The sequence below is a fragment of the Myripristis murdjan genome, chromosome 24 (assembly GCF_902150065.1).
Source record: "Myripristis murdjan chromosome 24, fMyrMur1.1, whole genome shotgun sequence".
NCBI lineage: Eukaryota > Metazoa > Chordata > Actinopteri > Holocentriformes > Holocentridae > Myripristis > Myripristis murdjan.
This window is the reverse complement of record NC_044003.1, coordinates 8,784,560-8,797,348: the sequence shown is the minus strand read 5'-3', so window position 1 is coordinate 8,797,348 and position 12,789 is coordinate 8,784,560. Positions and strand designations below refer to the sequence as shown.

At 43.5% G+C, this 12,789-nt stretch overlaps 1 protein-coding gene across 3 annotated transcripts in view; it reads right to left on the bottom strand.

The window, feature by feature from the left end:
• ankrd6b (ankyrin repeat domain 6b) overlaps positions 1-12,789 on the bottom strand; it is a 46,697-nt gene that overhangs the window by 17,368 nt on the left and 16,540 nt on the right. For 2 of the 3 annotated variants that reach the window (XM_030047393.1, XM_030047395.1), the window contains exons 2-4: positions 10,674-11,048; positions 2,924-3,022; positions 1,307-1,405 (exon numbers count right to left, since the gene is read on the bottom strand). In XM_030047393.1, coding sequence (XP_029903253.1) covers positions 1,307-1,405; positions 2,924-3,022; positions 10,674-10,799 — 324 coding nt within the window. In that variant the 5' untranslated portion in view covers positions 10,800-11,048. Of the gene's footprint in view, positions 1-1,306; positions 1,406-2,923; positions 3,023-10,673; positions 11,052-12,789 lie in introns of all 3 variants that reach the window. The other variant, XM_030047394.1, reaches the window with a different exon arrangement.

Below are 12,789 nucleotides of genomic sequence, written 5' to 3'. Positions count from 1 at the left end.
ATTGTTTAATATGCGAGAGGCTGTAAATGGCTGACAGCTGGGGCATACTGCAGTATAACAGTGCATGAACAGCACATGCTATAGTGCAAAGGGTAAAAAATAAATAACTAAATAAAATAAATGCCATGCACAAATTTTCCCAATTAGACGCAATTAGTTTTTCAAAAATTTTCCAAACTTTGTGTGCAATCCCAGACCTCTAAGGATTACTACACTGACTTTCCAGGCTTTTCCAAATCTGTGAATTGACCTTTTAGAGCATTTTAAGAACATTTTGCCTTTAGAATTGCAAAATCTTTCGGTAACACTTTACAATAAGAGTACAACAATTAACGTAACTTAATGCCATAATAAACATTAAGTAACAGGTAATAAACATTAAGTAACAGGTAATAAACATTAAGTAACCATTAACTAATGTGTCTAAGAATCATGTACTAATGCTGTTCATGCTAAGGTATTAATTTATATGTTATTTAAGGGTTATTGTAGATATTATTAACATTAGTAAATGCCATAATAATCATTACCTAACAGTTAATTAACCATTATGGCATTAACTAACGTTAACTAATGTCAATTGTTGTACTGTATTGTAAAGTGTTACCAATCTTTCCAGTGGAAACAGGATGTTGGACAGAGGCACAACATGGAGGAAACACTCACAATGACACTGTAAGCCTATGGGAACGTGGTTAGGGTGAGAAAGGCAGCTTCATTTGATGGAAGGAGCGGGATTACCTAAAAATTTGGTCGGGTGTTATTTGTATGTGCACCTACTGGTTTCACTTTGAAGCACTGTGAATCTGCTGGTTTTTGAGTAAAAGTAAGTATACACTACTTTTTGGTGCATTATTAAAAGTGTATGTATTATAGCATGGAGTAGTAGCTCAACGAGGAGAGAGTATAATTTCCCACTCCTTTGTGATTTTAAACACACTACTCCATTTTCCTCCAGGAATGAGGCTAAGCAGATTACAGGCACACTGTTTTCTCTGCTGATCGTCAAATGGCTTTAATGCAAGCCGACATTATGATGGCTTTGAAACTCACTCTGTTCCCGTGATTGACTGTAATAGAGCTTCCATTAGCCTCTGAGTGTGTGTGTGAGTGTGTGAATGTGTGTGTGTGAATGCAGAAGAGCATGTGTGTAAATGTAATGGGACTGTTGCTGATAGGCTCTTTGTAAATGTGCGCTTGTTTGTGTGTCTGTGTGTCACTGCTCGCCTGAGTGTGTGTGATTACAGGTGCACTGTGCATGTGTGTGTGTGTGTGTGTGTGTGTGTGTCGGTCCTCTGATGTGTACCTTGTCCTGTCTGTCCAGAGCACACCCTTCCTGGATGAGCGCGGCGATAACATCACTGTTTCCCACCACAGCGGCCCGGTGTAGCGCCGTCTGCTCCCCCTGCCAACAGCAACACACACACACACACACACACACACAGAGAAAACTCATAACCCAAACGTGACCACCACCACCAACAGGACGGCACCAAAATTCAAATCATAACACAATCAGCATTATGGGAAAATCTTGGAACCCCAATTTCGCTAGTTTACATTGACTCTGTGCTGAAACTGTAACTTTTCTTGCCCTTGCAGGATCATTTTTTATATTAATTTATGCAAATCTGACAAGCTGATATGGAGATACAAGATTTTCATTCATCAAAAATGTCAACAATGGCAGAGGAGGTTTTAGTAAGCTTTTTTTTTTTTTTTTTTTTTTTTTTGGGGTGAGTGTAGCACATATCCCAAAGCTCACAGCTACAACAGCCTCTAGTGGCGCTAATGTTATTGTGGTAACTCAATGTAGCAGTTAAACGAACCACAGCAGTTCAACCCCAAATGGCTCTCTCCACTGTCAGAGCCCTGCTGTGGCTTGTAGAAACCACACAAAGCGGCAAGCACACGGCACAGTCCCAGGCAAAAAAGCAAAGAGAGAGAGAGAGAGGGGAAAAAAGAGAAAAAAGAAAAAAAGAGTCACTCAGCTCAGCTCACATTTATGCACGGCCATAAATGGAATTCCTGCGGACAGGGCAGATTAGCGGTGAGCGACGGACGCTCGGCAGGCCGGGTTTGACATGAGGACGCTTGAAGAAAGAGCAAGGAGCTGTGATTTCCTTGAGAGGGAGGGGCGAGGAAGAGGAGGAAGAGGAGGAGGAGGAGGAGGAGGAGGAGGAGAAGTTGAGCCATTCCAAGCTAGATAAGAGTTTTGCCAAGCACAAGAAGCAGCAGCAGAGGCGGTGGAGGACTGGAGCTTGGGCAGGGGAAGGAAGATGGGAAGGAAAGAAGGACAGGAGGGGGGGAAGGGATTTCCACCGGCTCGGTAGGAGCAGGGTTTCTCTAACCTCCTTCACTCTCCCTGATCCTCCAGGCTCTTTCCCAGCCCTCCTCCACTGTCTTCTCCCCTCCTCCTCCTCCTTCTCCTTCTCCTTCTCCTTCTCCTTCTCCTCCTCCTGCTGCTGCTGCTGCTGCTCCTGCCTCCCCCGAGTCCTGGAGGACGCACTGCAGCCTGTCACGGAGCTCACTGACCACAGCGAGTTAATTTGGGAGCACCAGAGATTTGTTCCGCTATCTGCCAGGAAGGGGAACTTGCATCCCCGGGGTAAGCCCACTAGCGGGCAGTCAAAAGAGTCCCACTCAAGGCCGCTGGAGGTCATTGCACTACTTGTGTGGGCAGAAACTCTGTGTGTGTGACAGGGAAAATACACCGCTCCTCAAGCAAATATCCCGCTGCTGCGTGTGTGGGGAGGAAATTGTCTTTTAAAAAGTCTAAAATGCTTGAAGAATGATTCCAATAAAATAGAAACTAAAGCAACGGTCCACAAGCATTGATCACTGTCGACACCAGTGCAGTGCAAGCTGGGAGTGGAAGAAAAGTAGACCCACAGCTGGTAGAGGGATGAACGGATCTACTCACATCGTCTTGGATGTCCAGGTCGCAGCCGGCTTTGAGCAGGATTCGCACAACCTCGATGTGGCCCTTGTAGGCGGCCAAGTGCAGGGGACTTCTGCCATACTGTGGACACAAAACACACCGAGCCAACCATGTGAACCAGGGAAACTGACCCAGAGTCTGTGAATGAGCATAAACACCCCCCCCCCCCCCCCCCCCCCCCAAAAAAGGGCAAGGGGAAACCCACCTCCGCCGCTTCACACACACAATCACACCGTTCAAACGAGTCGGATATCGCCGCTCCACGGGTCACCGTTGTCATGGCTCGTGGCGAGACCGAGTGCAATCTGGCCCCGGCCGTGCAGCCCCATCTCAATAATGAGTCCGCCGTAAACAAACAAACGCTTAATCTATGATTTAACAGAATGGCGCGCAACCTCCACAGCTGTTCATGTTTCAGAGGATCAACTCGGCATCCTCCTGGCCTCAAAGCGGCACATGATTCAGGCCGCGGGTCACTTGACTTCGCCAGGGTCTTATGCCCTGCGGCGACGGAAAGCACGCGAGGATGCTCTTGTGTTTTACTGGGAAATGAGATAAGCAACGTAAACAGTGGAATATTTCCTCTGGGAGTGTGCTTTTTTTTTTTTTTTTTTTTTTTTTTTTTTTTGTCGTTGTCTTCCAGAGAGCAACGAGAATTCAAAATAATCCTTCAGAGGATGAAGTTAAAGCGCTGTCAATACATCCCGACATCCTGAACATTATTCTCAAGATAATGAACTCCGCTGAGCTCAATAAAGGAGGACGGCAAATCAGGATGTCAGCGCCGATACCGTAATTACGACTTCAAACGCAGAGGTTCTCGCCCGGTAACCCAAACAATCTCTGTTAATCTGTAATTATGCTGTGTAAATGCAGTTTAATTACAGATCGGGTGTGTATTCCCACACAGCAGCACAAGCCGTATTACACCGTAAGTATTATCTTAGTGAAGAAGGGGGGGGGGGTGCTTGGTCTTCCCTGGGTGCGGCCCTGCTCTGCTCGGCATTCATGCGGTCCTGGGATTGAGTTACACAGGGCCAGGCTTGGACGGGCGCCACCAGGCCGGCTCAGGTAAACAGCGGGCAGCAGCGGCCTCCATGCTGAGAGTGGGAAAACTTACAAAACACATTTTCCAAGTGTGAATTAGAATTATTAATTATTCCAGTGGCAATTACTCCAAGTTGACACGTGTTGACTGGAGAGATGTTTGTCCAATCGCAGGGCCGTATTCACAGTTTGCAGGCGAGTGAAGGGGGTGTTTGACCAGGGAGTTAACGGATTAAAAACTTGAGTGGAGATTTAGGATTTCTCCAGAAGACACCATAATTAATTAAGGAGCATCACGGCCGGTAGCAACAAAAATATCATTCTGAAGCGCTTATTTCTAGGATGGAAAATTGCAGAAAAAAGGTCATCCATACGCATGTTTAATACCTGTCTTTTTTTTGTCTATTATCTGTCTATTTTCCTGTTCCTGTTATATACTTCAATTCCATCTGTGTATTTCCTTTCATATTCATTGCCATCTGTATATTTCACATCTCATATGTCTTTTTCTTAGGCTAGCCCTTATTGTATATTTTTAGTTTTTAGTCTTTATAGTCTTTATTGTAAATATTAAGCCTTTATTCTATTTTATTTAACTTTATTATATGTTTCTACTGTTGCCGCTGGAACACCAGAATTTCCCTGGTTGGGATCAATAAAGTATATCTATCTATCTATCTATCTATCTATCTGTTCAGCTGTCAGACAGTAAATAATCATTCCTGGTTGTTTATTTGAGATCTTTGATTCCCATCAGTGAGCATCACTCTGCAAACAGGCTGCATTAAGATTAAGATGATTTGTCTGAAACAGCTGTTTAAAACTCCCTGAAAGAGTTAAATTAGAGCAGAGATCCAAAAGAAATGTCTGATGAAGAGAATATATCACAATTAATAACACTGGAATAATAGTGCACTTGTGTTTTTTTGACTTGAGGACAAGGCTTACTACTACATCTACATTTCTGAATCAATCACCTGTACATCTGAAAATAAGAATAAAATGTGCGAAAGCCTGAAATCTCAACATATCGGTTAACTTATTGTTGAAAAACATCTCTCGTATTGCTTCTTTAATCATTATCCAATGTATAAATGGATCTTTCATCTCTTGTTTTGCCTTTAAGCCACCACCTCCTGCCTCTCTTTTCAATTCCCTCCCTCCTCCTCCTCCTCTTCCTCCTTCCACATCTTCATTGCCAGCGTTATCTCCCCCTACGACCCACCTCTAACCTTCTTATATCCTCTTGACTTTGTTTTTCCTCCCATCAGCCTCACTCCACTCAACACCTTCCAGCTCATATTAGCCTGAAAAAAAAAAAAAAAAAAAAAAAACTATCTGCTCATTCCTCCTCTGAAGAAGAAGAGGAGGAATTTTTCATCTGAAACTCTGTCCCCTTGATCCTGGATTAAGCTCTCGCGGAGGCACGCAGCCAAAAAACCATCTAAACACAGCCAGAGACAAAATCATCACAATGAGCGGCAGCAGATGTAATGTTGTTATAGCTGTTTAGGATGATACCATATGGATATTGTCCCGGAGGAAAATCAGGTTGTAATTCCGGCGCAGAAAGCATGGAAAACATTACACGCAGCACTGAGTAACAAATGAACAGTTCACCCGTTAACAGCAGTCAGCATTTGGCCTCTTAAGCATTTCAGATACCTGACTGTGTTGCTGTATGGAGCTGGGAACTTCCCAATAAGTTCCCAGCTCCATACAGCTCGTGGCATAAAAGTTCCCTTGTTATTGCGTCAGAGAAAGTGAGTTCACCACAGTTCGAGCAAAAAAACGCCGATGCCTTTGATTGCAGGCTGTAAAAACACCGTCAACGCCGCGCAAATCTGTGGACTTGACCTACATTCTGCCTCGTTTACCTCGGGTTCATTGGCAGTCAAGCAAGTCCTTTCACACAGGAGCACAAACAGGCTGTTGACACGCAGCCACTGTAGCTACTGTAGTACAGGACTGAACACACACACACACACACAGCTACAGTGTCGTGATCATATGTTGGATCACATGTGTGTGTGTGTGTGTGTGTGTGGTATTTGCCCCATTACAGTGCTGTCTTGACACTTTCTCATAAAAATGTACTTATTTTTTTCTTTTCCTACAAAATCCTTAAGATATGGAAACAAAAACACAAATAAACAGGAATCATATCCACAGACCAAACAATAACAAGTAATAAAATCAGCCACTTTTACCACCGTTTCTTAAAATTTCGGTGATTAAAACTGTGACTAAACTGATCACACTTAACTGTAAATGCCCTAATTCTTATTTTAGACCACTAAACTGCATGTAGTAGCAATATAATTAAATTAGGTAGCACGTTTTCCATAAAAATCTAAGTGAAGCTTTACGGCATGAAAATGTTGTGTCCAGCCTTTTGTGATTTGGCTGAGGGTGAATGTAACTTTTGAATTGATTCAATTAAGCGTGAACTGACCCGGTGTCTAATATGAAACATATCGCTTTATATTTATAAGTGCCGTGTAACCTCGAACAGAAGTTGGCATGTGCACGCAGATGTTTAACGGTATAACAGCTGAGCTGCGGCTCGGCCAAATGGACTGCAGTGACAGTGCTCTGTGTCCAAGAGCCACACACACACACACACACACACACACACACACACACACTGGCAGTCAGAGTCAACCGCAGAGTCCCTTGTGGCCATGGTTTAGCTCTTTTCATAAGCTCTCACATCTCCCATAAACACACGGAGGTTGAAAGGTCATTCTCCAACACACAGGATGTGATGTAACTCCCCTTTGTGCCGTTTGGGCCGAGCGCTCATGTAGAACCGGCTGGGAGAGAGCAGGACAGGGGCTGTCACCCTGAGTGACCCCCAGCTCAGAGGGGTGATGTGCACCTATGAGGCGTCTGTAGAGGGGCCCCATAAGCTACCAATGTAAAGTTCTTTAAAGGATATTACCAGTGGAATTTCATTTTCTCCATATCGCCAATCATGCACACGAGCCTAAACCCAGCGATGTATTTGCAACAGCAAGAAGCGACAACTGTCTTGTTCTGTGAGTTTGCCCAACCTCTCAAAAGTCACAGGTTACCAAACCAGCTCCCACACACACACACACACACACACACACTGCTGCCTTGACAAACACAGAGTTTGGGTTCAAGTGAGCCGACCCTCCTATTCATTATCACTGATATCACTGATATCACTGACAAACCATATTCAAGTGACCCTACGCCCCTAAACAATCCACTCACTCTTAGAGAAAGAAAAGGTTTACTACACCCTTAAATACAGTCTACCACTCTGCTCTTAGATTTATTACTGGTGCAAAATATGATACCCACCACTGCATTCTTTATGATGCAGTCGGTTGGCCGTCGCTTAACGAAAGGCGCGACAAACATTGGTTTCAGTTTATTTTTAAAGCCTTAATTGGTAAGCAACCTCTCTACATCACATCCTTATTGGAATGGAAAACAGGGCCTCACCTGACCCGTTCCAATGACTTAATGTTTCTTAGAGTCCCCCGGGCTAGCTCAGAACTGGGGAAGACTGCCTTTTCTTATGATGGGCCAAAATCCTGGAATGCTCTCCAAAGCTTTTTAAAACTGGAAAGTCTACCCACTTATGCAGAATTTAACTCTATTATCACTAGCCGCTGTGTTTCTAATTGTAACTGTTTTAATTGAAGTCCAGGCACATTTCTAATTTTGCATAAGCCAGTTTTACAACTTTATTTATTAACGTGTATTATGTGTATTTCCCTTTCTTCTATTTATTATGTGTATTTCCTGTCATTATAATGTATGAGGTATATCCTGTTTGTTGTTGATGTATTTTAAAGTGTATCTCGGCGGCATTGTAAAAGAGGGAAACCTCAACTGTCTTCCGAGAATAAATAAAGGTTTCAATCAATCAATCAATCAATCAACCAATCAATCAATCAATCAATCAATCAATCAATCTTCAGCACACAGATAATGATGATGCATTCTCTCTTTTTGTTACATGTTGCATAATACACAGTAAAATTTTCCCGCCGAAATCAAGCCGAACTAAATCGGACAGCGAGTTTTGCTGACAGCGGTTCAACTTCAGCCAATCAGAGACAAGAAACCTGGTCAGGTGACCTACGCCAGTCTACCTCAAAAACTTCAAACAACAACGGCAGACTGAGCAGCCAGTGACAGCATCCGCGCCTTTTTCCTCTTAATAGCCACTGACCATGTTCTTTTTTCTAACGCTTTTTACTGTAAAACAAACATATACATTAATTTATTTTTAATAACCTGTTAACAACTAGGTAATTAATCTATTCATCCAGTATGAACTATAATAATACCTACAACTATTAAAGAACTTGGAATACTGGTGATTTCAGCTGGTCTTTGAGACAAAAAATGTATTAAATTATTTCCTTTTCAGTAGAAAAAGAGGAACCATCAGGACAGCAATGGCAGCAGTACCTCCCAGTTCATCCATTTCTAATTTGTCAGTGTTGTCCTAAATTTGTCCAAAAAAAAAAAATATTGCCTGTGTATGGCGGCTTTACTTCCCTCTGCTGGCAGTTGAGAGGCAAAATAAAGAATCTGGGTCTTTGAAACTGATGTTTTCATATAATAATTTTATCTAAATAACGAAGTGGCTACAGAATCTGGAGCTTAATTTCTCCTTGAGGCATGCAGTATTTTTTTTTTTATTTATGTATGTGACCGGAGCTACTTTTGTCAGGACTGATTGACACTGACTGTGGCATTATATACATTACAAAGTTATGTTGGAAAAAAAACAACAACAGCCATCTCTTTTTAAATGACTTGGCATGGCTCTTAGAATCTTTTGTATTAATTAACCCCCACAAGACAAACTATGATTAAAAAATACTTGATGCACCTTGAAAAGAGCAATTATTCAGTCTTATCTTTTTTTCCAAGTTAGATCTCTTCATTTTGCATATCACGCACGGTGCAATTAGGAGGGTATTTCTTCACATATTTCCCCGAGACAGAAATATATAGTACATAAATCTCAGCAAAAGGATCAGAGCACGGAGAACGCCCGAAGCGGCGGAGTTTCAGCGTCTCGTTCAAGAACATTACAGGCCTGAATTCAGCGGCAGTGATTAGCCGACAGTTTCTCTTGATCCGGGTTTTGAAACGTGCTGAGGGGTTGTGTTCGTATGCGGCTCCGGCTCTGCGCACGCTTTGATGCTGTTTTCTCTCTGACTTTTCCTGTCTGGATTCATTTACAGTCTCCGAGCAGGTTCGGCGTCGTACTCGACAGCATTTCAGCAGCACATGGAGGCCGTCGTGGGGATCAGACCCCGTGACGCTGCGGTGACGAGGGTGGTCACTGCCACTGCCATCCCAAACAAACCGCAAAGTAAAAGCGAACTGTCCTTGTTGTTTTTTCCCCGGACCACATCCATGAGTCACGCAGTTCACTCACACAATGGGAGTAAAACGACACCAACAGGGACGAGAAAAAAAAAAAAAAAAAAAGAGAGAGAACATACAGTAACTGCAGGCAAAGAGAAAGCCTGTGAGCCAAATTGGGCCAACCTGTTGGTCCTGACCCTGCATTCACACTGTGAGCGACACCATCAACAAGTCTGCAGACGCCTGTTCATTTCCTACAGAGCTCAGCAAACAGGGAAACTACATTGTGTGTGTGTGTGTGTGTGTGTGGATGATCAACACTCTTGTCAGCAAGCATTTCAGCTTTTCATGGTCAGCGGCTGTCAACAGCAAATTAGATTCCCATGCGTCCTTGTTCCCTCACCAACATGAACTTGTTTCTGAACAATAGTTCTGCCTGGCAAGTGCAAAATAGATGAGATTTTGATTACTGCCATTCAAAGCTTACCAGTTCTCTAACAACGTTTATTTGGCTGCAGGACTCTGAGAAATTAAGCTGGGAGGAATGGCTCAGAACATAACACAAAGTGAACACAAAGTTATTTATTAACTGTGGTACACTTTTCTGCCTCTGTCTGATTAATGCCACCTAATTAGTGCTTGCAGGCTGGTTATCAAAATGATGCAACATGTAGAAAGGCAGTAAAAAGGAGTTGCTCGTTTGAATGGACTGCAGAGGCCTTTAGAGATGTAACAGAGGTTTTCCTGCACTAACCACCACCGATCAGGATACAGCGAGATGATCAGCGTTGTTGCTCGCGGTGTGAACTCGGGTGGACTGAATCGCCAAGCAACATTTCCGGCTTCCAGATTTTCAAAACAGCGCTGCACAGATTGCCAAAATACGCCTGTGCTGAAATGTAGAATTCGCTGACTCTTTCGTAACTTTCCATGACTAAAATGTTGAATTTCTACAATTTACTAAAATGTAACATGACTTTTTTTTTTTTACCTTGAGCAAAATTTTAAACACACTTCAGATCCATGAGTCCTCCTAAAGTTTATCATTTGGTTTTATTCTTTAGGGTAAGTGAACATACAGCAACATAAAGGCATTAGACTTTATCTTTTTAACATGACGTGAGAATTTATTAAATTCCTTGACTTTTTGAAATTCCATGACTAGTGGGAATGCTGACTTTCAGAGGAAAATTAGTTGAATGTAGTTTGAGGTATGATTATCAAGATATGGGCAGTGATAAAAATCATTTAAGTACACGGCAGGAAGATAACACAATAAAAATACAGAGCAAACACAAAGTCTGATGGCCTCACTCACCTTGGTGACGGCTACTTTGGCGCCCTTGTTGATGAGCTGGACCACATGGTCGGCTTGGCCCTTGTGCGACGCTATGAGGAGGCGCTCGGAGAGTGCGAGGACCGCAGCCGCATCCTGCTGGCTCATGAAGCAGGGCGAGTGATGCTGCCGTCTCCAGACACGAGGCTCCAGATGAAGAGGAGGCGGCGGCGGCTTTGGGGGGGGGATCCGAGGTCCACTAACTCATGATGTGGACAGACGGGCCAGGCAGGAGCGAGAGGGGCTGCCACTGCTGCTGCTGCTGCTGCTGCTGCTGCTGCTGCTGCTGCTGCTTCTGCTTCTTCTGGTGCTGCAAACCCTGTTAGCTGCCAGGATTCCTCCCCTTCATCCTCTCAGCTGCTGGGAAAGAGAACAGGAAACACATGGAATGATAACAAGCCGGCACGTGCTCTGCCCTTAGTAGCCTGGCAAACAGGAAAGCAGGAGGGAACGGGCAGTGTCGATTGACATCTCAATAGCAATTGCATCAGCATCACGACTGTCCAGCACGCTAAATCCATGTCCCGTCCAACCGGGATCACGCCGCTTAGAAATAATCTGCACCGAGAGCCAGCAGGGGCCAAAATTTTAGTCGGAGATTGACACCGTGCCCTACAAGGGAGTGTGCCGTTTTGCTGACAGCCAAACACGAATACCTCCCAGGCCTAGTTATAACCACCAGGTACAGCAGACACACTTCTGCGGTTGGATGAGTGAGAGCTGCTTTAACCACAGGGCAGGTGGAGTGACTCACAGGAAAACAGGCTGCCACAGCACAAGTGTCTCACCTGATTTCTTATCAGCGTTAAAATCCATCAGCGGACGTCAAGGTGTCACACACTCCAGTCTCAAGGAGTTCAGCGGAACACATTCCTCACCAATTACACACGCTGTTTCCCACAGGTATCTAATATCTAACACTGTTTTTTGTATCATAAATCATTGCTGGCATTCTCTTTACAAAGCAATCTTCATAATGAATAAATAAATAAATGAATAAATAAATAAATAACCCTGCACCTGAGCCAAACAACTCACAATTTATAATCAACATAATCCTTTTGCTCATCTTTTCACCGTCCAGCAGCCATGTTCAATGCAAGGATCAACTGCATCTCGTCCATGTCTGCATGAAAAGACTTTATGCAGATATCGGGTGTCTGCTGGACTGTGTGGTCTCTGTTTCGCTTCACATTCTTGGCATTTAGCTGACATGACACTCCCATTTAAAGTGACTCAGAATGTGTCCAACAGCGGTGCAAGCTTCATTTCCCAGATAAGCGATATTACAACCAGCCAAGTGCACGGAGTGTAAAGGCCCAAATCCACCGGACGAGACTTTTGTGGCGTGTCATTTGATGTTTCTGTGTTGGACTGCAGGCCTGGGATCTGATGCAACAAAATCAAGGCGCTTTATCAAGCTGCAACGTCAATCACCAGAGTCAGAGATTATGCCCAGAATCTTAATGGTGTGCCATCTGCTTCAGTCAGTCATAATAGAGTGGTTTGATATAACTTGACATTACTTTACAAAACAGCCAGCCTGACAAGCCACCAAAGGGTGCTGCTAATCAACAAAATCCAAAATGCACCTGTAAATTAGACATTCATCAAACTTGTCATCTGGAAAATGCATTATCTGACATTTTTCCTTTTACACTAAGACTTGAGAAACCAAACAAAAAACAGCCATGGCAGCCTGGCACTGTTGCTCCAATAATGGATCAAGTTTGGAGAAAGCACTTTAATAACGGCCTGTTGGACACCTCATCTGTGATTTTAGCCATTGCTGCGCAGTAGTTTTTGCATGGAGCAATGAAGCCAGCGATCTACCAGGGACAACTGCATGATTTAGGCGTTTGTGTCCTCATCAATTAACCAATTAATGGATAAGTTGGCCAGTGGGTGAATTTCAGTAAATGTATGTATTGCTTAAACTCTGTAGAGAACCAGGTTGGAGCAGTGTTCACTTGTCTTACATGAAAAAGTCAGTATTTTCACTCTTAAGGACCGTCAGGTTTAAGTGCAATTTGTAGACTTAATGTATTACTTTCTATTTTCCATAAGGTTTTCAATTCATGCCTTTATCTCCTGTATT